At 32.8% G+C, this 26,689-nt stretch overlaps 1 protein-coding gene across 27 annotated transcripts in view; it reads right to left on the reverse strand.

Annotated features, from left to right (window-relative positions):
- Nucleotides 1-26,689, reverse strand: part of GULP1 (GULP PTB domain containing engulfment adaptor 1) — a 311,204-nt gene that overhangs the window by 41,062 nt on the left and 243,453 nt on the right. For 20 of the 27 annotated variants that reach the window (XM_012464086.2, XM_012464087.3, XM_012464089.3 and 17 more), the window contains 2 exons: nt 22,023-22,121; nt 8,286-8,423 (listed from right to left, as the gene is read on the reverse strand). In XM_012464086.2, the coding sequence (XP_012319509.1) occupies nt 8,286-8,423; nt 22,023-22,121 (237 nt within the window). The remainder of the gene's footprint in view (nt 1-8,285; nt 8,424-22,022; nt 22,122-26,689) is intronic. The other 7 variants (XM_064373266.1, XM_064373270.1, XM_064373271.1 and 4 more) reach the window with 2 other exon arrangements.

Genomic DNA, 26,689 nt, shown 5'->3' on the forward strand with positions numbered 1-26,689 from the left:
TAATATCATTTAAATGACTCTATCATTCAAAGCAACCTGCAGATTCAATGCAACGTCTATAAAATACTGACATCATTCATCACAGAATAAGAGAAGCTTAAAGCAATCTTGAGCAAAAAGAACCAATCTGAAGGCATCACAATACCTGACTTCAATATATACTACAAGGTAATAGTAACTAAAGCAGTATGGTATTGGTATAAAAATAGACACACAGATTAATGGAACAGAATAAAGAACTCAGAAATAAAACCACATTTTTACAGTCAACTGAACTTTGACAAAGCCAAAAAGAATTTACACCGGAGAAACAACATCCTGTTCAATTAATGGTGCTAGGAAAATTGAATAGCCGCATGGAGAATGAAACTGGAACCCATCTCTCACCATATACAAAAATCAACTCAAAGTGGCTTAAAGACTTAAATGTAATACCTGGAACTGTAAAAATATTAAAAGAAAATCTAGGGAAAACTCTACTGAATATTGGGCTAGGCAGAGAATTTATGACTAAGATCTCAAAAGCACTGGCAACAAAAACAAAAATAGACAAATGGTACTTAATTACGCTAAAAAGCATCTACACAGAAAAAGAAATAATCAACAGAATGAAGAGACAACCTTCTGAATGGGGGAAAATATTTTCAGATTATTCATCTGACAGAGGACTAACTTCCAGAATATACAAGGAACTCAAACAACTTAGGGGGAAAAACGTTCCCTTTTAAAAATAATGGGAAAGAACATCAGTAAACATTTCCCACAAGAAGACACACATTCAGCCATCAAGTATATTTAAAAATGCTCAATACCATAATCGTCACGGAATGCAAATCAAAACCACAATGTTATCATCTTACTCCAGTCAGAATGGCTGTTATTAAAAAGACAAAAGATAACAGAGGTAGGTGAGGATGTGGAGAAAAACAAACTTTTATGCACTGTTGGTGAAAATGTAAACTACTAAATCTACTAAGGAAAACAGTATGGGGATCTCAAAACGAAAACTGAAAATATACTTATCATTGGATCCAGCAACTCCACTATTTGGTATCCACTCAAAGGAAAATAAATCAATATATAAAAGGGATTCCTGCACTCATATGTTTATTTCAGCACTATTCACAATAGCAAACATATGGAATCAACCTAAATGCCCACCAGTGGTTGAACGGATGAAGAAAATGTGGTGTATATATACACAATGAAATATTATTTGGTCATAAAAAGTAATGATATTATGTCATTTGTAGCAACATGGATGGAACTGGAGGTCATTATCTAAAGTGAAATAAGGTTCGAAAAGACAAATATCGTATGTTCTTATTTACATCTGAAAGCTAAAGTATTTGATCACATGGAGGTAGAGAGTAGAAAGACCGATAACAGAGCCGGAGAAGACTGAGTGGGGAGGGGACGATGAAGAGAAGTGGGTTAATGGGTACAAATATAACAGTTATAGAGGAGGAATAAATTCAATGTTTGATAGTACAGTAAGGTGACTATAGTTAATATAGATGTATTGTACTCAGGTGATGGTCTCCCTACATGCCTTGACCTGATCACTATGCATTATATCCATGTAACAAAGTTTCACATTTATCTCATACATTTGTACAGACAAAAGAGTCTGTCTTAAAAAATTACACGCAAAAAAAAAAAAAAAAACTCAGACAAATTAACTAAAAAGTTTTCTAGTTCATAGCTGGTCATTCCTCCTTGTTGTCAGAATAAGCCAATTCTTTGGAGTTTTTAAACTCAGGGACTTAATATGTAAATTACAGCGTTTCATGAAATGGAGACATGAAAACTAGTAGTGGAAGAAGGAGGACTATTAATACAACATGATACTCTTAATAAATACTCAGCAACAATATGTTTCCAGATTCCAATTTTAAGCTAATTATCTTAAGCTGGATGGCTAATCTAAGAAAAATAACTCTCCCCAATCATGTAATGAAATATAAAGAACAATATATTTTTATTTTAAAAAGTATGTTTTAAAAATTATTATTAATACAAGGCTAAAGTGAAATATAGCTATAATAAGAATATGCAATAAATACGTTCTCGAAAATAGACCTTGTAAAAAGACTGGATGCAATGACCTATTGTCTATCCCTACACAGAAACTACAGTCTTGATTAGTAAAGATATTTAATAAGTCTTGAAATAGGGTAGATGAATCTTTTCATTGTTCTTTTTAAAAATTGTTTTAGCAATTCTAGTTCCTTTGCCTTTCCATATAAAGTTCAGAATAATCTTGTCTATATCTACAAACAACCTTGCTATAATTTTGACAGGAATTGTGTTAAATCTATATATCAGTATGAAGAACTGAACATAGTATCTCTCTATTTATACATTCTATCATTTCTTTTATCAACAATTTGTAGCATATACATTTTCAGCATACAAATTTTACTTCTTAAGTTAGACTTATACCTATGTATTCCATTTCTTTTAGCAATTGCAAATTTTTGCACCCATATGTTCACTACTATAATACAGCAATACAATTGATCCATGTATGTTAATTATGTATTCTGCCATCTGGCTTCCTTGCTCCTCAGCTTGCAGATGGCCTAATGTGGGACCTTGTGATTGTGTGAGTTTAATACTCCTTAACAAACCTCCACTATACACATATATATGTATGTATGTATATATACACACACACACATATATATATGTATATATATACATACATACATACATACATATATATATATATATATCCTTTTAGTTCTGTCCTAGAGAACCCTGAATAATACAAGGCATTACTGGGTTATATTTTCTTAGGAAATTTTACATTTATATTCCTGAGGAATTTAGATCTCTAGTGTTTTTTTTTGTTTGTTGGTTTGTTTGTTTTGGCATTGTCTAAGTCTGGTTTTGATATCAGAGAAATACTAGTTTCACAAAATGAAGTAGAAAGTCATTCTAGCTCTTATTTTACTGGAATGAACTGTAAAGAACAGCATTAATTCCTGTTGAAACATTTTATAGAATTCTCCAGTGAAACCATCTACACCTGGTGATTTATCTTTTAATGTTTTAAATTATAAATTTAATTTCCTTTAGAGTTATCAGGCTATTAAAATAATCTATTTAATACTGAGTAATTTGTGGTAATATTTGTTCCCAAATAATTGATCCAATTCATTTGTATTTTTGAATATGTGTGTGTAAAGTTCTTTATAGGATCCTCTCATTCTTTTGATATTCAGAGCAGTGAAATCTTCTGGTTCTCATTCTAAATATTGGTAACTTGTGTCTTCTCCCTCTCTTTTGTTCTTGTCAAATTTAATAGAATTTTGTAACTTTTATAATCTTTTGAAGAATCAGGTTTTTCTTTTATTGATTTTCTGTATTTTCACCTTCACCAGTTTCTTCTCTTATTAATCTTATCTTCCTTCTGTTTACTTTGAGTTTCACTTTGATATTTTCATTTTTGTGTGTCTTTGGCAGGGAAGCATAGATTATTCGTTTAAGACTTTCTTGTTCTCTAATGTATTAAATTAGTTGTTGCAAATTTCCTTCTTAACACTGTTTTAGTTATATCACACAAATGTTGATATGCTCTATTTCATTTTTATTCAAGTCACTAAATTAAAAATTAATTTATGAATTGCTATTTGATGTATGGAATATTTATAAATATGATGTTTCATTTTCTAGCCTTTAAAGATTTTCTGGCTTTCTGTTACTGATCTTTAGATTGATTTCCTTGTAGTTAGAGAAACATTAAATAATTTTAATTCTTTTAAATTTTCAAGATTTTTGTAGTCCAGGGTGTGACTTAATTTGGTACATGTTCCTCAAGCACTTGAAAATAATGGACATTCTGTTGTCTCTGGGTGAAGTTTTCTGTAACTGCTCATTAGATCCCACTAGTTGATGATGTTGAGTCATTCTATATCCTTGATGACTTTCTAGTTATTCTATAAATTGTGGGGAAAGTGCCAGTAAACTTTCTGACTAAATTGTGTATTTGTCTATTTAGACTTTTAGTTCTTTCTGTTTTTGTTTCTCATTCTGCAGCTCTAATTTTTGCTAATACTCAGTCAGGATTACCATATCTTCTTGGGAGCGGTTCCCTTTTATCACTATATGCCCCCCTCTAACTCTGGTAATTTTCTTTACACTGATGTCTACTTTATCTGATGTAAATATACGTACTACTGCTTTTGTTGAATAATGTTTGCATAAAAAATATCTTTTCATTCTTTCATTTTCAGCCTGCCTATATTATCTATATATAATGTTTGCGATAAAGTTCTAGTAGACAACATGTATCTGGATTATGTTTTGTAACCCACCCTAACAACATATTGTTAGGGTGTAGTTAGACCATTTACATTTAATGTGATATTTGATATGCTAGGGCTTAAGTAAGTTATTTAATCTTCTTTTCCATTATTTATCTTTTTCCTTTCTCTGTTTTCTTTGCATTGTATTTCTATGGCTTTTAAAATGAGAACATTTTAATTTCTCTATAGTGTTTTTAAGTGTATCTCATTATATAACATGTCAGTGGTTGTTCTAGGATTTACATTTTACCTATATAACTTATCATAGTTACCTACTGCTATTATTTTTCCTGTCCATGTGAGGTGTAGAAACCTCACCTCCCTTTACATCCTCTTAACTTTCCTAGTTTAATATAATTGCCTTATATATTTTATATGTCCATATACATATATAGTCATATTTAAAATCACATCAGAATGTATTTTTTTCTTTTACCATCAAACATAATTTAGAAAAACTAAAGATTTACTCGTATGTTTGCTAATTTTGTTCTTTTTTCCTTCCTTATGCTCCAAGTCCCCTTTTTGTCTTGTTTTCTTTCCATTTAGAGAACTTCCTTTAGCCATTCATTTAGGATGTCTAGTAGTGGCAAACTATCTTAATTTTCATTCATCTAATAATTTTTAAATATTTCTTTCAAATTTCTGAATAATATTTTATGGATATAGGATTGTTTTTCAATACTCAAAAAGTATTATGCTACTTTCTTCTTGCCTTCACGGTTTCTGATGAGAAATACACTGTCATTCACATTCTCTGCTATAGGTAAGGACTTGCTTATCTCTTGTTGTTTTCAGGAGTTTTCCTTTTTCTTTAATTTTCATAAGTTTAAATATGATGTGTCTTGATGTGAAGTTATTTGGAATATGATGTGTCTTGATGTGAAGTTATTTGGATTAATCCTGTTTGGAAGTCACTCAACATTTTAAATCTATAGGTTGTTGTCCCTTGCCAAGTGGGGAAAGTTTTCAACTAATATTCTTTGACTGTTTTTTAAGGGTGCGTATTTCTCTTTTTCTAGCACTCAGATGACACACATATGTAGATATTTTTTATGGCCAATGAGGTTCTGCTTTGGCTTCATTTTTGTTTGTTTATTGAGTTTACAATCTTTGTGTTGTTCATATTGGGCATTTTCTATTTGTCAGTCTTCCAGGTCACTGATTCTTTTCCTCTATCCTCTCTATTCTGCTGTTGAGCCCATACATTGAGTTTTTATGTGATTATTTTATTTTTCAGTATTCTTTATACCTTCCATTTCTTTGCTTAGATTTTCTGTTTCACTGATAAGACTTTCTTACTTTCTCATCTGTTTCATGTGTGTTTGTAACTGCTCATTTTATTATGTTATATGATGACTGTTCTAAAATCTTTGTCCTGTAATTCTAATATCTCTGACATCTATGTGTTCATAATTACTGACTGTCATTTCTTTATTAGTTTAAGAAACCTGTTTCTTAGTATGAAGAGTGATTTTAATTTTATGAAATACTGGATATCATTTAAATTTTTTGCTTTATGTGGCTTCATCTGATGCAATTCCAGTAGGAGAGTGAGGGTGGAAATGCACTATCTCTTTATTTCCTGGTAATTATAGAGATTCAGCATTCTGATTTGGCACAGTTGAATGTTTTGACTCCTCATATGGGCCTCACTGCCACCATGGAAGAAGGAGGACTATTAATACAACACTCACTTTCAATAAAGTAGTGAATTCCAGTAGTGTGCCATACTAAGGTGTCATCTTTCAAATTCTCAACAATTTCAAAGAAATACTAAAAAGATAAAATACAATTAACAGATAGAGTAAAGGCCTCAATAAGAGCAGATGAACTCTAGAGGAGGCCACAGTTATGGGAGTAATATAACAAGATGAGATAACTGTAGCAATGGGAATTAAGAGTCGTGGATTTTAGTCCTGATTCTACTTACTTCTTAATTTTGTAACTTTGGGAAACTCACTTCAACATCTCTGGTCTTGGTTTTTTAAAATAGGAGGAGAGTTGTATAAGATAGGCTATAACTTATTTCCCATTTTAGCACTCTATGATAAACTATTTAAAATGATAATTACATGAGATGGCATATCAAAAATTCTACATACATATAACATCAGTTTTGTTAAATATAGTCATCATTATAATTAGCACTGATAAAACTTCATAGTGAATATAATGCAGGTATAATAAAATTCTGAGGAAACATGTCCCTTTTCAGCTCATAAAGGTGATACTAACTTATAGTTGGAGAGAATCTGGCAACTTTTGAGTCAAGACTTCCTCTACCTGCAGCAGAATCACTTGATATACTTGATAAATGTAGATTTCCTGAGTTCCAGCCCCAATTAATAAGAACTTTTAAAAGGCACCCCTTATAATTTTTATGCACATTAATTATTGTGAATCTGTGCTTAGGCTTCAAGAAATTATTTTCAATCTTTAAGAGAAAATAGAGCTGATATGCTATATCCAAAGAGAACAATGAGTCAAAGAAATTGAAATTCTGATAATCAATTACAGACAGTTATGATGAGGAAGAAAGGGGGTCTATGCTTTTAAGCTGGCAAGCTTATATTTTAAATATTCATTTAGCAAATTTGGATAGGGGTCAAAGAATATAAAACAAGTGGCACAAATCTATAAGAAGGCTAATATTTATAATGAACTCTGACTCTGAAACATTTCAAAGGATCTCAAGGAAATGTATTTCTATGGGTAAGGCAGGGAAGAAGAATAACTGAGTTTACTGCTTGGTGTAGGTGGTAAAAGGTTATTATAAATTATGTATAGAAGATATTCAACAAATATCAATTTTAATCTTCTCAATCATACAGAAAAGAATCTGCAAGCAATCACAGTTAAAAGCACTTGAAATATGTAAATATGATTTATTAATTTAACAGAAGTTCATATAAAATAAAATTCAAAACCAATTTGAACTATACATAAAATGTCTAATTGTGCACAAAATATTGTCTTATATTGGTAAGTATCTTTTTCTGATGAAATGTTCCATAAGGTTCACCAAATTCACAAAAGGTATTATGATGTCTAGTAGTTTAGCACATTAGCTTTCCTTTCTAGAGAACTACAGTTTAAAAAATAAAAATAATAACTTGCTCTATATTTGGTAAGTTTTCAACATGATTGTTTTCTTAAGGAATGTTTCAGTGAGCACTTGTACATAGGAGTCACATGAACAAATAAAAAGGTATTTGTTCTTAAGATGCTCAATATTAAAACTAGGTAAATAAATGACATAAAAGTGATAACAATGTTAGTTATCTGCTATTTTTGATAGCAGAAAAATTAGCAAATAGATAATTGTTTTATTTCCTATCTAAACTAATAACATTGTTGAGGTTACACGTTTTTTCTTCATTGCAGCCATCAATGGGTTTTCCTTAAGATTACAGATGATTAAAGAACTGCTGCCATAGAATTTCATACACACAATTCTATTAACTTTCATTATATTAAGATTTTTATATAATGAACATAAGAAACTAAATTTTCAATATATTGGAAAATCTTTTTAAGGAGCCATGCAGATTGTATTTCCTAGAGTTAAAAGTATTTATTTTTATAAAATTCATCAGATTCTGCGGGTGTGGGGGAAACACACTTTTGCTCACCATTATTCTATGCATTATGTGCATAATAGTAAATCATATTTGAGATTAAAATTATAAAATAGATTAAATTATTATAAAATAAAATAAATAAATGCATAACATAAGCTGGCATGACAGTCTAATAAAAGAAATTTCCATGTAAGTTTATGCTCATGAACATGAGAACTTAGTTAAGGATGAAATCCTGAAGCATATTCTCATGAAGAAATAAATCTATTAGTACAGCTAAGTATTTACAGACCTTATTCATTTCCAAATACTATACTAATTCCAGAAACAAGACAATTCCTGGCTTGTAAAACAGAACAGACCACCCTAAAACATCTGGCATACTTACACACTTTTCACTGTCAAATACATAGCACAAATGTTTATTTGACTCAGAATCTTTGCATATGAAAGTGAATATCCTCTTATCAGTTTTATCATCTGCACAAAAAGATATTCTATGAAGCTGGCAATTGTGTTGAACTTCCTGTGAACACAGATGGAAATAAACATAGTTGATGAGATTCTTTTTTTTCATTTTCTGAAATACTCATTTGTGTTAATAATATATGACTTTAGAAGTAGAACAATCATCTGTCAATCTTTAATTTTATAATTATGTATAGCCCAAACTAAAACAAAGGCATAATGGATAGAGATAGACCTCTTAATTCAGGATTAAACTAAGATATGCATTTCAATACTGCTTAGAAAAACAAAACATAGTACAAGTTGATCAAAGGTTCATGGCCTATCTGAGCTACAAAGGCTCCTGAGAAATCATATACCTAAACTTTGCCTGTTAACAGAAGAGAACAATGAGTCCCAGAAAGAACAAGATAACTCCACAGTTTTACAAAATTACCAGAACTCTTTTAAACCAGGGCAATTCTCACTTTTATCTCACTGCTATTTACTAGCATTATAATTTAGAACACAGCTTTATCTGTATACAATTTCATGTGAAACACACTATCTTTCATCCTTAATAATCTTATTAAATTTTGTTTTATATAATTTTATGGTTACTCATACATTCTTGAACCTCTTATGTCTAGGAAGCTCATCCTTAGAATTTCTGTGGCATTTTTCATGAAGCAGTACATGAATGGTATATATATCGAGTCTCCAAATCACTGAGTCAAATCTGCTCATCAGAAGACAAATACTGCAACCAGACAGATATAGTTGCATCATATATTTGCACACCCACACACAGACACACACCCACATTAAATTACATAACTTACAAAATAGCAGGTGTATACATCATTAAAATAAAAACATTTATATAAAATAAATGTGTTTCTAAAATTACTATTATTCAGTCAAAAGATGGAGCATTTGACACTCTTTATATTCATTTAGATCATCCATATTAATTATTCATTCTTCACAATCCTCCGAAACATGTTGGAGGTAGAAAAGAAATTCAATGTTTTTGATTATGACAAGTAGAAAAATCAATGATTCCCTTTTATATTATAGTCATAAACATATTTTCCTAAGAAACATTATAGCACTATAAATATCATTCAGAAACTCAGTTCACCAACATAATATTGAGTAGGTGTTTTGAAAGATTGGAAATGGAAGCAACTATAGTTTCATCCAACGAAGGCTGGCTGAATATCCCCCCAGAAAGCTTTATTTTAGGTTATAACGAGAAGAGTTTCTCAAAGGTGGCTTCAGACAACCTGTAGCACAAATACCTGGGGGGCTTGCTATAAAAATTTTCACTGTTTTTACCTCAGTTGAATCAAAATCTCAAAGTTTTTGATCAAGATAAGAATCATTGGTATCATGAAGACACTTAACCTTCTCAGTTCAGAGTGTGATATGTCAACTTGCTGAGATTTGTTCTATTACCCTGATTTACATAACTGCTCAGCAGATGAAAAATAAATACATAAAATACAATATACAAAAAATACGCTAAGAAAACTGTCTACAGCAATGCATTATTTCCCTGTATACAAACTAAATGGTAAGCCATAACATAGTTGCTTGGTAGGTGTGAAAATTAAAATGAGGCAGTATATTGTGTGATTGTAATGCTTGTTAGCATTACTAGAAAGCCTAATTCATCTGTTTAAAAGCAGGGAGAACCAATTCTAAGAAGAGGTGCTTGATTTACTTAGCTTTTGATGGGGGCATCTTTTCTTTCTTATGTGTAGAGCATCGAAGGACAATCACCATATTTGTTTGAGACTATCTTCTTTCTATATTTTGCCTATTAGAACAGTTTCCTTTCTTACTGACCTGTTTTTTTTTTTTAATGACAATATAGTCAATTAAATAACAGCCCTCTGCTACACTATAGCTCCGAAATACTGAAAGGAGGTCTACACCAGCTTATTAATTGTAAAACCATGTTTATGATAAATAAAGAGAAAATATTATTACTATACACTATAGGAAAAAATTCACTTTTCCACAGATGGGAGAAATTATGAGTAACATGCAAAACACAACATTCACTTAGCTGGTACTGAAATCTACATAGTCTCTCATTTACTTATCCAACCAGTATAATCACAGAAAGTGTTTGGTTATGATCAGTGATGAATCATCCAAATCTTTGTTTGGATTAGCAAAGATATATTCCTAAAACAGTCTTGGGAGCTGAAACCTGTAATTTTATTATTTTTATCAGTTTTTTTATTATTATTGTGACAGATCATTATGAATTTGAAATGTAGCAATAATTTTTGGCAAGGATAAAGAGACCCAGGAACACAATAACCATAATAAAAAATACATAGGCTTAAATATTAATGATATTTTATTGGAGTTGGAACAAAAAACTAGTAGATTATTTTATCCCAATTGATTTATCTACACCACCTGTTTCTAGCACACTATAATCTTCATTTGGAGGACAAGTGAGAAAAGCAGAAAGGGAAAGGACACAGAAAGAAAGATATAGGAGCCACTTGTTATTGAGATTGCATTCACTTCATTTTCATTTTTCACTGTCATTCATCTAAGTAAAAAAGAAAAATAAAGATTCTGTTCTGTATAAAGACAGTCTATGTTAGTTAATAATATATTTAAAATCCTGTCTTATACATGTATGTTTAACTATAAATAAATTTATTTTAGAAGTATCACATTTAATTGTTTTTTTTCTAAATATCAACATATATCTAAAGTGAAATATGGATTTATGTTTCACTTATGTGTGTGTCCTTGAAGAGTAGCTTCTCAATGCATGTCTGTGAATGTCTATGATTAGGTTGTATCCAAGAACTGAGGACTGTCTCTTTCTCTCTCTCTCACTAAACACACACACACACACACACACACACACACACACAGCAATTGGCATTCTTAGAAATGTCTTGGGGACACTGGTGCTCAGCAGAGCTTATAAATCCCTTTTTTAGATTTCCTACATTTTTAATGCATTCAAGAAATGGTACTTTATATATATGGATACATGGTCATATACTCTATATTCATATGTAACATAGGGTAAATAGTTGTTCTATAGTAATATGCAATATAATTGAATATATAAAACAGCATGGTACTGGTACCAAAACAGAGATATAGACCAATGGAACAGAACAGAGGCGTCGGAGGCAACACAACATATCTACAACCACCCGATCTTTGACAAACCTGATAAAAACAAGCAATGGGGAAAGGAATCCCTGTTCAATAAGTGGTGTTGGGAAAACTGGCTAGCCATATGCAGAAAGCAGAAACTCGACCCCTTCCTGACACCTTACACTAAAATTGACTCCAGATGGATTAAAGACTTAAACATAAGACCTAACACCATAAAAACACTAGAAGGAAACCTAGGCAAAACCATTCAGGACATAGGCGTAGGCAAGGACTTCATGACCAAAACACCAAAAGCATTGGCAACAAAAGCCAAAATAGACAAATGGGACCTAATCAAACTCCACAGCTTCTGCACAGCAAAAGAAACAGTCAATAGAGTGAATCGGCAACCAACAGAATGGGAAAAAATTTTTGCAGCCTACCCATCTGACAAAGGGCTGATATCCAGAATTTACAACGAGCTAAAAAAGATTTACAAGAAAAAAACAAACAAGCCCATTCAAAAGTGGGCGAAGGATATGAACAGATACTTTACAAAAGAAGACATACATGAGGCCAACAAGCATATGAAAAAATGCTCATCATCACTGGCCATTAGAGAAATGCAAATCAAAACTACATTGAGATACCATCTCACACCAGTCAGAATGGCAATCATTAAAAAATCTGGAGACAACAGATGCTGGAGAGGATGTGGAGAAATAGGAACACTTTTACACTGTTGGTGGGAGTGTAAACTAGTTCAACCATTGTGGAAAACAGTGTGGCGATTCCTCAAGGACCTAGAAATAGAAATTCCATTTGACCCAGCAATCCCATTACTGGGCATATATCCAAAGGATTATAAATCGTTCTACTATAAGGACACATGCACACGAACGTTCATAGCAGCACAGTTTACAATAGCAAAGACCTGGAACCAACCCAAATGCCCATCGATGATAGACTGGACAGGAAAAATGTGGCACATATACACCATGGAATATTATGCAGCCATTAAAAACGAGGAGTTCGCGTCCTTTGTAGGGACATGGATGAACCTGGAAACCATCATTCTCAGCAAACTGACACAAGAACACAAAATCAAACACCACATGTTCTCACTCATAGGCGGGTGTTGAACAAGGAGAACACATGGACACAGGGAGGGGAGCACTATACATGGGGGTCTGTTGTGGGGGAGTGGGGGGGGACAGCGGGGGGGTGGGGAATTGGGGAGGGATAGCATGGGGAGAAATGCCAGATATGGGTGAAGGGGAGGAAGGCAGCAAATCACACTGCCACGTATGCACCTATGCAACAACCTTGCATGTTTTTCACATGTACCCCAAAACCTAAAATGCAATTAAAAAAAAATAATAATAAAAAAATAAAAAAATAAAAAATAAATAAAACATCTCAAGGATTTTAAAACTCCAAGATTACTCTCCAGGTTTGGTAAGAATTAAAATAGAGATGCTTCTTATCCGTTAAGAGTTTTAAAAACTCACTTCTGGGAAGAGTATTCAAGCTCTTAAAAATTAGCTATTAGTGCTAAATGCACACCTCAGAAATTTAGAAAGATCACCAGTTATCAATCTAATATCACAGCTAGAGGAATTAGAACAACAAAAATCAACTAACCCCAAAGCTAGTAGAAGAAATAACTAAAATCTGAGTGGAACTGAATGAAACTGAGATTTTAAAAAATCAATAAAAACAATAAGCTAACCCAAAAGTTGGTTCTTTGAAAAGATCAACAAGATCACTAGACCAGTAGCTACATAAACAGAGACAAAAAGGGAGAAGAGCTAAATAAGTACAATGAGAAACAACAAATGGGCTGGGCATGGTGGCTTATGCCTGTAATCCCAACACTTTGGGAGGCTAAGGTGGGCGGTTCACCTAAGATCAGGAGTTTGAGACCAGCCTGGCAAACATAGTGAAACCCTGTCTCTGTTAAAAATAACAAAAATTAGCTGGGCATGATGGCGTGTGCCTGTAATCCTAGCTACTTGAGAGGCTGAGGCAGAAGAATTGCTTGAACTTGGGAGGTGAAAGTTGCAGTGAGTCAAGATCTTGCCATTGCACTCCAGCCTGGGCACTGCAGGGAGACTCTATCTCAAAACAAAACATAACAACAACAACAACAACAAAAACAACAAAGGTGATGTTAAAACTGATCCCACAGAAATACAAAAGATCCTCAGAGACTATCATGAATACCTTAAAGCTCATAAACTAGAAAATCTAGAGGAAACTGATAAATTCCTAGAAACGCATTACCTTCCAACATTGAATCAGCAAGAAATTGAAATCCTGAACAGAACAATATCAAATTCTGAAATTGAATCAGTAGTAACAAATCTACCAACCAAACCAAGCCCCAGAGCAGATGGATGCACAGTCAAATTCTACTAGACCTACAAAGAAGAATTGGTACCTATTCACTGTAACCATTCCAAAAAAACTGAGGCGAAGGAACCATTCTCTAACTCATTCAATGAAACCAGCATAATTCTGATACCAAAATATGGGAAAGACACAGTGAAAAAAGAAAACTATAGGCCAATATTCCAGATGTACATAGATGCAAAAATTCTCATCAGTATACTTGCAAGCTGAATTCCACAGTACATTAAAAAATTAACCACAATCAAGAAGGTTTCATTCCTGGAATGCAAGGTTGGTTCAACATATGCAAATCAATAAATACAATTCAGCATAAAAACAGAATTAACAACAAAAACCATATGATCATATCAACAGAAGTGAATAAAGCCTTCAAAAAAATACAGCATTCCTTCATGATAAAATCCCTGTACAAACTAGCCATTAAAGGAATATACTTCAAAATAGTAACAATCATCTATGACAAACCCACAGCCAACATCATACTGAACCAGCAAAAGCTAGAACATTCCCCTTGAGAACTGAAACCAGACAAGGATGCTCACTCTCACCACTCCTATTCCACATAGTACTAAAAGTCCTAGCCAGAGGAATTAGGCAATAAGAAAAAAGAGAAGACTTCAAAATAGTAAAATAAGAAGTCAAGCTATTTCTCTTAACTGACCATGTGCTTCTATAACTAGAAGATCCTAAAGACTCCACCAAGAGGCTTCTGCAACTGATAGTAAACAACTGCAGTAAAATTTCAAGATATAAAATCAATGTACAAAAATTAGTAGTATTTCTGTATACCAATAACATTAAAGCTAAGAGACAAATCAATACTGCAACCCCATTTACAACAGTCAACAAAAAACTAAAATACCTAGTAATACATCTAACCAAGGAAGTGAAATATTTCTACAAGAAGAACTACAAAACTGCTGAAAAAAATCAAAGATGACAGAAACAAACAGAAAAATATTCCATACTTACGAATTGGAAGAATTAATACTATTATAATGACTATATTGCCCAAACAATCTACAGATTCAATGCTATTTCTGTCAAATGATTAATGTCATTTTTCAGAAAATTAGAATTTTGAAAAATTCTGAACTGCATATGACACCAAAAAAGAGGCTGAATAGCCAGAATAGTTTTAAGCAAGAAGAACAAAACTGGAGGCATCACAATACCTGACTTCAGACTGTACTATAAGGCTATAGTAACCAAAACAGCATGGTACTGGTACAAAAACAGACACATAGACCAATGGGAAAGAATTGAGAATTCAGAAATAAAGCCGCACATCTACAGCCATCTGATCTTTGACAAGATCAGCAAAAATAAACAATGGGGATAGGGCTCTCTATTCAACAAATGGTTCTGGGATAGCTAGCTAGCCATACGCAGAAGAATGAAACTGGACCCCTCCCTTTTACCATATATAGAAATTAACTCAAGATGGATTAAATAATGTAGTACCTCAAACTATAAAAATCCTAGAAGAAAGTAATGTAAATGCCCTTCTTGACATCAGCTTTGGCAAAGAATTTTTGTCTAAGTTCCCAAAAGCAATTGCAACAAAAAAAAAAGTAGACAAGTGGAACCTAATTAAAGAGCTTTCGCAGAGCAAAAGAAATTATCAAACAGATTAAACAGACACCTTACTGAATGAGAGAAAATACTTGCAAGCTATGCATCCAACAAACGTCTCATACCCAGATCTATAAGAAACTTAAACAATTAAACAAGCAAAAAACAACCCTATTAAAAAGTGGGCAAAAGACATGAATAGACACTTCTCTAAAGAAGACAAATAAGCAGCCAACAAACATGAAAAAAATGCTCTGCATCACTTATCATCAAAGAAATTCCTATCAAAACCACAATGAGATACAATTTCACACCAATCAGGATAGCTATTATTAAAAAGTCAAAAACAACATGCTGTGAGGGTATGATAAAAAGAGAATGCTGAGACACTATCGGTGGTAATACAATTTAGGTCAGCCACTGTGGAGAGAAGTTTGGAGATTTCCCAAGGAACTTAAAACAGTTACTGTTTTCCAGCAACCCTGTTACTGGGTATATACACTTGACCTATATCCAAAAAAAGACACATCTTTCTACCAAAAAGACACATACACTCACATATTCATTGCAGCACTATTCATAATGGCAAAGACATGGACAACCAAGGTGCCCATCAACAGTAGACTGGACAAAGAAAATGTGATACATATATATCACAGAATACTATGCATCCACAAAAAGAACAAAATTGTGTCCTTTGCAGCAAATGGATACTGCTAGAGGCCATTATCCTAAATGAATTAATGCAGAAACAGAAAAACAAATACTGCATGTTCTCACTTATAAATGAGAAACATTGGGTCCTTGTGGACATAATAATGGCAACAATAGACACTGGAGACTTATAGAGGGATGGCAAAAGAGGGTGTTAAGGGTTGAAAAACTAACTAGTGGGTACTGTGCTCACTATCTGGGTGATAGAATCATTCACATCCCAAACCTCAGCATGATGCAGTATACCCAGGTAACAAATCTGTACACGTAACTCTTGAATCTAAAATGAAAACTGAAAGTACTAAAAAACAAACAAAAAGAGCAGAAATAACAGAAAAAATATAAATTATTTTTTAATATTAATAATTTACTATTATCAATGTAAATATTAAATAATTATTACTTTAATATTAAATAATTTAATGTTACCAATTTAATATTAATTATTAATTAATATTAATTAATTATTAAATATTAGAGTCTTGATAGGAAATTGAGATTTGTGGACAGGAAAGAAAAGCATTGGCTTTATTAATTTTGATAAGGCAATATAGGATAATGAAGTCAACTGGCTAATCATGTTGAGTCTAAGCCCACCTCACTGATATCTTGTAAAGGAGGCTTAGGTTGGGTGAAGCATGGAGATTTTATACTAAAAGCTTAAGAAACAGAATCATATAATTGATAGGTTGCCATCTGATAAATTTATTGGTAGAAACCTTAAAATATGATTTTCCAACAACAAAAATAGTAGGTGGGAATCATCTACTTTCTTACTACTTTTCCCTTTATTTTATTTTTTTGTCACCGAACAGACTGTTTTAAACTTTTATTTTAGATTCAGTGGTGCATGCTTAGGTTTGTTACCAGGGTATACTGCATGATGCTGAGGTTTTGGGTACATATAATCCCATCACCGAGGTACTAAACATAGTATGAAATAGTTTGTTTTTAAACCCATGTCCCTTCCCTTCTTCTCCTTCTGGTAGCCCTCATAATCCACTGTTGCATCATTATGTCGATGAGTACCCAATATAAGTACCCACTTATAACTAAAAGCATATGGTATATGGTTTTCTGTTTCTGCATTAATTCATTTAGGATAACAGCCTCCAGATGCATCCATGTTGCTGTAAAAGGACATGATTTCATTCTTTTCTATGACTGCACAGTGTTCCAATGACGTATGTGCACCATATTTTCTTTATCCAATCCACCATTGAGGGGCATCTAGGTTGATTCCATATTTTTACTATTTTGAAAAGTGCTGCAAAGAAAATGAGAATGTATGCCTTTTTGATGTAAATATTTGTTTTTCTTTTGGATATATGCCAAGAACATACACCTAGTAATAGGGTTACTGGAAAATGGGAACTGTTTTAAGTTATTTGAGAAATCTCCAACTGCTCGCCACAGTGGTTGAACTAATTTACATCCCCCTCAACAGTGTATACTCATTCCCTTTTCTTCACAACTTCACCAGCATCTGTTATTTTTTTTAACTTTTTAATAACAGTTACTCTGTATGGTGATGATTGTATCTCGTGGTTTTGATTTTAATTTCTTTGATTAGTGGTATGGAACATATTTTTCATGTTTGACGGCCACTTATTTTTCTTTTGAGAAGGGTCTGTTCCTGTTTTCTGCCCACTACTTAATAGGGTTATCATTATTTTTTGCTTGTACAATTGTTTAAGTTCCTTATAACTTCTGGATATTAGATGTTTGTTAAATGTATAGTTTGCAAATATTTTATCCCATTCTGTAGGGTGTCTGTTTATTCTGTTGATAGTTTCTTTTGCTGTGCAGAAGCTCCCACTTGTCAACTTTTGTTTTTGTTGCAATTGCCTTTGAAGACTTAGTCATCAATTCTTTCCCAAGGCCAATGTCCAGAATGGTGTTTCCTAGGTTTTCTTCCAGGATTCTTATACTTTAAGGTCTTATGTTTAAATATTTAATCCATCTTGAATTAATTTTTGTATACGGTGAAAGGTAAGATCCAGTTTCAATCTCCTGCATATGGCTAGCCAGCTATCCCAGCACCAATTATTGAATAACCATTTCCCCATTTGTTATTTTTGTTGACTTTGTCAAAAATCAGGTGGCTGTAGGTGTGCAGCTTTAATCCTACAGGCTTCTCTATTCTGTACTATTGCTGTACCACAGACTTTCCAAGCCCAGCTCAATTTTTGACTCTATTCACTTTGGTTTTTGCTCACTCTACAGTATCATATGCTGTTTTTTTTTTTTTTAAAAAAAGCTTGGTATTTCTGTCTTTATATTTACAAATATTTAAAGTTATTGAAAAAAAAATTATCCTTAGTCCAGGTAAATAACCAATGATCAGGAGAGCAAGTATAAAAAGTAACCTAACAAACCATAAGTTATTGGTCAATTGGAATTCATAAAGGGAGGTTTCTTCAAGTGGTCAGGAAGCCAAGGAAGAAAAAGCAAATAGATATGATAGCCTAACTTGTTGATTAAGTCTTTAAAAGAGGTTTTCACATATCTTTCTTTTCTTTTCTTTTTCTTTTTTTGAGACAGAGTCTCACACCATCGCCCAGACTGAAGTGCAGTGGCACGATCTCAGATCACTACAACCTCTACCTCCTGGGTTCAAGTGGTTATTCTGCCTCAGTCTCCCAAGTAGCTGGGATTACAGGTTCTGCTACCATGCCCAGCAATTTTTTTGTGTGTGTATTTTTAGCAGAGATGGGGTTTCACCATGTCGGCCAGGCTGGTTTTGAACTCCTTGACTTCGTGATTCGCCAGCCTTGGCCTCCCAAAGTGCTGGGATTACAGGCGTAAGCCACCACACCCAGCCAGTTCACATATCTTTCATTGGAATAAATAGTTTCATTTAAAAGATCAGATGAAATCATGCAGGAATTAATAGAAAAAGTTGCAATGCATACCCATATACACTTCACCTAGCCAACTGGTAACAAGGTGCCACATCTGCATTACGTGATCCATTGTTGTCTCTCTTTACAGACACATACACCCTATAAATATAGGTGGTAGCCATCTGGTAGTGGTAGTTAGTGGTAGTTAGCTTGTAGTGTTTTAATCAATTTGCATTTTATGCATTTCTAATGACATGCCATTATTAACTTATGAATTCTAAACCCAAAGAAGTTTTCTCTACAGCCTCCATTTAATAGTGTTTGTATTTTGTAAGTATTTAAACATGATTATCAACTAATGAAAAATTTGAAGCATTCCATATGTTCAGTAACAAAGAATGATTTAGTAAATTATGATACATGAACGTGGTGAAATTTTTACAGTTTAGAATACACCATAGGTAGACTCAAATAAAAAATAAGAAGAACATATGAGAATAGCACATAAAGTATATTACCAGCTTTACAAATTTCAGTGTGTGCTGTGACAAGCCCCAAATCATCAGGTAAGAAATTGAAAATAAGAATAATTAATTACACACACACACAAACATGTACACACACTGCAAAACAGCTACCTAATTTATATGGTTTAGAAAAAAACTTTCAACATAAGCATGGCCCTACAAATACCCTATCCTGGCTGCACACTTGCCACTATGTATTTTTAGTTTTGAAAAGAAGATATAGGAATAGGATTATTTTTCATGACATGTAAGACTACATTTGGTTGCTACATTTTGATTGCACTGTCCTTCTGTAATTTATTGCTTCCTTGGGCTCTTGTTCTTTTTGTAACTGCTAACTGCCTAATGAATTTATCTCATTCATACCTTGCTTTCAATTGCCTTGTTTCCTAGCAAACTGCGTATATCCCATTTTATGCTTGAATCAACTCTCTACTATCTTTTCATCATTTGACTTTTCTGTTTTAGCCACCTGGGCAGTAGTTATTTTAGAATTGTCATAACTAAATTTGTTTGTTATTGAATATTGAGGGTGAATAATAGAGAAGTTTAGACAGGATAATTGTGAGAATACTTAAATTCACGTCTTGAAAAGTTTGAAGGAAAGCCATTTTTTTTTATACGGAAAGTTGAAGGTATGCCATTGAACTGAATTAATTTGTCAATATGTATGTTAGTATTAGAAGAATGTTTTGACAGTACATATTTATAAAACAGAGTTAAATATTAATTTTTCCAAATGGACTAATATAGTCATCAAAATTACTAAATAATCACTCTGAGGCATTGTGAATAAAATACTGTTTTTGTTTACTAGGCCTGACACAACAAAATACTACAGACTGGGTGCCTTATCCAACAGGAATTTATTTTCTCATAGTTCTGCAGGTTAGTAGTCCAAGATCAAGATGTTGGTAGGTTTGGTTTCTCTGGAACCTTTCACTTTGGCTTGCAGATTGCTGCCTTCACTCTATGTCTTCATGTGGGCCTTACTCTGTGTGTATGTATCCCTGGTGTCTCTTCCTCTTTTTGTAAGGATACCAGTCATATTGGATGAGGGCCCCACCCTTAAGGTCTCATTTAACCTGAATTACCTCTTTGAAGGCCTTATCTTCAAATGTAGTCACATTAGGGGTTAGGGCATCAACATAGGACTTTTGGAAGGAAACACTTTAGTTCAAAACAAGTACATGTTAATTAATTTGAATCCAGAACAGATTATATTTTAAAATATTTTATTTGCTTTGAAGGGTCTGAGGCCCTTAAACACAAAAAACTTAAGTTTACACTGTGTTATGGGCTGAATTGTATTCCCCAAAATTCACATGTTGAAGCTCTAATCCCCAGCACCTCAGAATGAGACAGTAGTTGGAGTGCTAAATTAAGTAAGATTGAGGCCATTCACCTGGGTTGTCTCTGTACTTTGAGTACCTAAATAACAAACTGCAACCTGACTAGGATGTAAATAAGCTGAACCCTAATTTAGAAGTATAATACACAGCTAAGTTTCAGCCAATTACAGGCAGCCAGCTCATCATACCATGCCCATAGAAGGTAGATGCTTTGCTGTAGCCAATCTGGTGAGTCATCACTTTGATTTCTGTGTTCAGCCTATAAAAAGCTCCATGTTCACTGCTGCTGGGCAAAGCTTTCTGAACAACTTCTGGTTTCAAGTGCTGCCTGATTCATGAATCATTATCTGTTCAAATAAACTCCGCCAAATTTAACTAGTCCAATTTTTCTTTGAACAGGAGAATAGGCCTTTAAAAAGGTAATTAAGTTAAAATGGGGCTATGAGTATGATTCCTATCCAATTTGATGGGTGTCCTTACTGGACATACAAAGAGACACCAGATAAGTGTGTGCACAGTTAGATGACCATATGAACAGGCAGCAAGAGGGCAGCCCTCTGCAAGCCAAGGAGAAAGGCCACAGAGGAAACCAACCCTGCTGGCATCTTGATCTTAGAACTCCAGCCTCCACAACTGTGAGAAAATAATTTCTGCCGTTTAAGCTACCCAGTTTGTGGTATTTTGTTATGGCCACCCTAGAAAACTAATACACACTGATTACATCTACAGGAATAAAAGTCAATGCAGAATATTTTAATAAGCAACACACAGCTTTTATCTTCTTTCATACTCAGTGAACCACACTGTATGCATCTCTTTCACATCTCCTGAAAAAAAATTCCCAAATACAAGTCCAAACACTGTTAAATACACTAAGCATAAATTATTAATATTATATCCCAAACAAGCTGAAGAACAGATCACTTATAATGAAATTCCAAAAGTTGTTTTCACTTCTAAAAATCCTATAGTTTCAAATTGTCCTTAACTCAGAACTAAACAGTTCAGGGTTGCAAAACATTTTAAATATTTGTGAAAATAGAAATGTAATTGCAATTAATTAAAGATTAGAATGCCTCTAGCATTCAAAAATAAGCCTTACCTTTGTTTTGGGTTCTAGAATTTTTACTCCATAAATTGATATTTGCAACTCCACTTTAGGAATTTTCTGGCCTTCAGATTTCTTGATATGTCTTGCAAACTGCAAGTGAAAAATTATTCACAAAACTACAATTCTATTTCTATAAATAATGAACACAAATAAATATACATTTGGAGTTCACATTCAATTTCAGACTTTTAAGTGAATGTTTGCCAATCATCAAGTATTTTATAAAGATAGTCTCAAAATATTTAAAAATCATAGCAATCAGCTATTATAATTCACATCGACTTTTAGCAAATTTTTTAAATTATGATTTTTAATGCACTTCTTTCATGGTATTTACAAAAATGTATTCATACCAGACAATTGAGAAAACTCAAAATACTTTGTGGGAAGATATGCAGAGATCAGTTTGTTTTTCTGTGAATCTTTTGTTTTTATTATCTTCAGAGAATTTGCAGTTCATCAGCTATTAAATAAGCCCTCTTTGCCATTTCTAGACATTTACCTAGTTTGGAACACTATTCTATCCAACCACATCAATAAACAAAAAGAAGCTGATTACCATATCCAAACTAAAGTGAAAAATTGAAGTAATTATCACAGTTAAAAGACTCCGGTATAGAACTAGACTCAGTCTAGAACTATAAATATTGTATCTTGAAAGCACAACTTTTTTCAAAATTTTTGTAGTAGTATGTATTGTACTTTCTCATTGAGTTAGTAGGTGTATGTAAATGCTTGTTCAGTTCTGTTATAAAGTCAAAAACAAAATCAGAATACTCATGTGCTTAGCAGATGGAGTGTCTGCCTCTCTCCTAGCATTACTTAACTTAGTGGGGGAAAATTTCAGGAGCCCAGTTAAACTTGAAAGTTAAACAGTTAATATTATTTTTAAAAACTAATTTTAAAATATAGGCACAAACACAACATACATATACTACTCAGCATACATGTATCCCATGCAATATTTGGAACGTATTTATACTAAAAAATATTTGTATGAAATTCAAAGGTTACTGGGCATCTTGATTTTATTTGGCAATTTTACTTTCTCCCTACATTCCTTCTCTCCTCTGCAACCACCACAACCACCCAACTTTTTAAGAAATGGAAAGAAAACTAATAGAAGAAAGAATTTCTCGCCCCTCTTCTAGGGTTTCAAAAAGTTATTTCCTAGTGTACCTTTTTTTCTCTAAGGATACAGATCATCTTAACTTGACTCAAAATTGATGACATGTAATGCAAGACAGCATTTCAGTCCTCTTGTATGTCATAGTTACTTGCACTATGTATTTCACTGTAATTTAGGGCAGATGTGAATACACATGGTATAGCTCCATCCTGGAGCACAGAGTGATTCAAAGTCTGTTTCTCTTTTCATGGCTTTGCATGGCCACAGAGAATACTATAATAAATACATATATGAATGCCTTTAAGTGTCTGCCTTCCTATCCCAAGGGTACCATTTGTTTTATTCCATTTTGGGTGGTATAAATTTTCAGCTTGCTGTCTGTCCTGCTCTGTGAACTTGGATTGCTATTTTTGGTATATAGCAGTCTTATTGCTACACATGATACAACTAACGTGTGCCAGATAATTTTCTTTTTTGTCTTTAAGAAATTGCCAGTTAATTTTCTTTTTAATCTTTAAGAAATTTGTTTTGCTTGAGTGTAGATCTTTAAAAATTATCTCAGCTCTCTCTCAAAGAATGTGAATTAATTTTATTTTTCCTTCATAATCTCTAGATCAGCATAGTTAAGCAATTTGAAGGTTTTCACATAGGAAGGCTTACAAAATAAGTCAGCTGTTCTCCACCTATGTGAATGCATCTGGATAAAGCAACTCCCATTGTCGGCTGCAGAGGTAATCTCAGCTTGTTTCCTAGGTGCTGCTGTTTTCCAGAAACAGACTAAGCATGGCTTCTGAAGCCCCTTCCACATCCAGACTCAACCATATTCCTGCGACCTCTGACAAGAACTGTGCAACCTTTTCAGTTTCCCCCACTAAAACATCTACCACAAAACAACCACTATTATTAAACTTATCTATTGAGAAGGGAAGTAAAAATGGAAGAACTAAAGAAAGGAAGGAAGTAGGGGGTGAGGTAGAAAAACAAAGAGGAGAGGTAAGAAGGGAGCGGGGAGGAAGAAAGGGAGGGGGGAAGAAGAAGAGAATGAGAGAAAGAAAAATAAAAGTAAGCACATTTCTTATCTAGGTTTTCTAAAACTTTTCTGTCTGCTTCATAACAGAATGAAGTAATTGTGCTCGAAATAGCTTCAGATTCATGCAATCTCATCTTCTTATTTCAAAGATGAGAAAAGTCCCAGATAAGCTATGTACCTTGGTCATAAAATGGGTTTGTAGAAATTAGGCCTAGTAACTAGATTTGCAAATATTCACTAAATAATCTTTTTCTTTTATACAAAATATTTTCTGCATTTAGAACAGAAAATTCTCAGGTCTATTTTTATGCATGTCAAGGTTCATACTGGCTATTGGCCTTGATTTTTGAACATATGTTACACAACTCTCAGGCTTAAGATTATATTCATTCAATCTATATTTTACTCAGTTTAATATTCTCCTTCCTGCCTCTCTTTTCTTTCTAAAACTTAAGCTAACTGTAACCAATAGTTTGCATGCTCCCCTCTAAGTCCCTTTTCATACTCACAGACCTCTTGCTTTCCTGATATTTCTAATTAACCTTATGAAGACATGCCGATCAATCTACATAACATTATATTCTATTTTCTCCCTATTTACTATTTTGATGGTAATGCTTGAAAAGAGTCTGTTTCACAAATTTCTTTGGATTTTTGTTTCAGTGAACTTAATTCTTAGAGCTAGATAGATGAAGCGATCTGCCATTAAAACTTGAATATAATAATCCAATAAAAATTATTCAAAGGAAGTGATACATAAGCATTTTGGAGAATGACTGGATACAACAAACATAAAATCAAGCCCTTTTCATCATAAAATGATGGGGAAGGATGGAGTAATACTTGAAATATATAAATCATTTCATTAAATATATACCACCGATAAATGGAACTGCTAAGGAAAATTTAAAGGGAGCACAACTGAGTTTCAATATTATCATTACACAATTTCTATCCATTTCTCAGAGGACTTTTTAAAAAGTGAAATTAACTATACTACTATTGGAATATATAGTATTAGGCAATAAAATTAATTTACTATTTTAAACCTATTATTTGGAGCTACTATTCTTTGGGGTTCTCATGTTTATATTTTCAATCTAAAGTATTTCCAATAATCCTGGGGAAAGTGAACTATGCTTATATATAATTAAATTAAGTTTTAAATGTTTTATTAATTAGATAACTGATTGTGAAGACAAAAATAGCATTATACAATACAGACAGAGTGAGTTCAAATGGAGAATCTACTAGGCTGGGACTTCACAAGGCTTGACAGCAATTCCCAAAGGCTACATTTTCTGTCATGTATTTTTAATTTAGCTGCATTGGAGTGAGATCTTCACTCTAAAACTGTGTTCCAGGAATGCTGCCCCCTAGGTAACTCCCAGAGTAATTGATAAGCTTTGAATCTATATATCAATACTTACTTACACGTAAACATGAATTGTTTATGAAATACATTCAGTCCCCAACATTTGTATTAGTTGTACTAATAAAAATATATAAATCACTATTAAAAATAAAATTAATTCAAATAACAATGCTATTCAATACATAGACATTGAAAGGGTTTAAAATTACTACATTTTAGAAAACTTGGTATTTTCTTAAATCTCAGGCTAAAACACGATCAAGAAATAGAAACGGTTGAACATGGTTAGGAAATAAAAGAACATGTCTTGATATAGTATCTGAGTATCTGAACCTTTAAAGGTCAGTACTTATAAAAACTACTATATTAATTTAAAAATTTATAAACTGTAAATTCTCTATAAAATGATAGTGAGACAGAGTGTAAAAAAAATCAAAGTTTTAAAATTTTTTGAAAACTAAGCAGGCATCATTAAACAGAAACATGAAAAATTTATTATTAAAAATTAATTTTTCCATTAGCTTTTATTCTTAAATTTTAAATTCATTTTTAATGTCAGAAGCTATTACATTAATATTGCTGAAAAATGAGTAAATATAAATAAAATGTTACCTTATATGGCAAATAAAATCACATACTGAATTATACAGATTTTTTAAAAAGCAGTCAGAGTTCATATGTTTAAGAAAAATAAGCAGGAAATTAAAACGGAGATGTGTACGTATGATAAATGAATGTTTCTTTTTTCTTTTTTTAGTAGAGCCACACCACCACCTACTGGCCATTTCTGCACAAAACCAAAATTTAGAAAGAGCCAGGCTTGACATGTAAAAAATATTCTTGGTATACTTTAAATTGTAGCTTCTGACCCTTGGCACAAAGAAATAAAAAATAGAATAAAATAAAAATAGATTAAAAAGCATTGTTTTATTTATTATCATTGGTGTATAAATCATTACCCTTAGGTATACTTTCCTGATATAGAAAATGTTTTCAATCAGCACAGTAAAGATTGCTTATTAAATACACACCTATTTTGGAAGACATTTGAGACACGACAGCTACTATAAACTAAGTGTGCATTTTTAAACTATACTACGTAATTTTTTATCTTATTGTAAGTT

This window comes from Aotus nancymaae, unplaced genomic scaffold, assembly GCF_030222135.1.
Source record: "Aotus nancymaae isolate 86718 unplaced genomic scaffold, 86718_ANA_hifiasm-v0.15.2.pri h1tg000008l, whole genome shotgun sequence".
In the NCBI taxonomy this organism is placed as follows: domain Eukaryota; kingdom Metazoa; phylum Chordata; class Mammalia; order Primates; family Aotidae; genus Aotus; species Aotus nancymaae.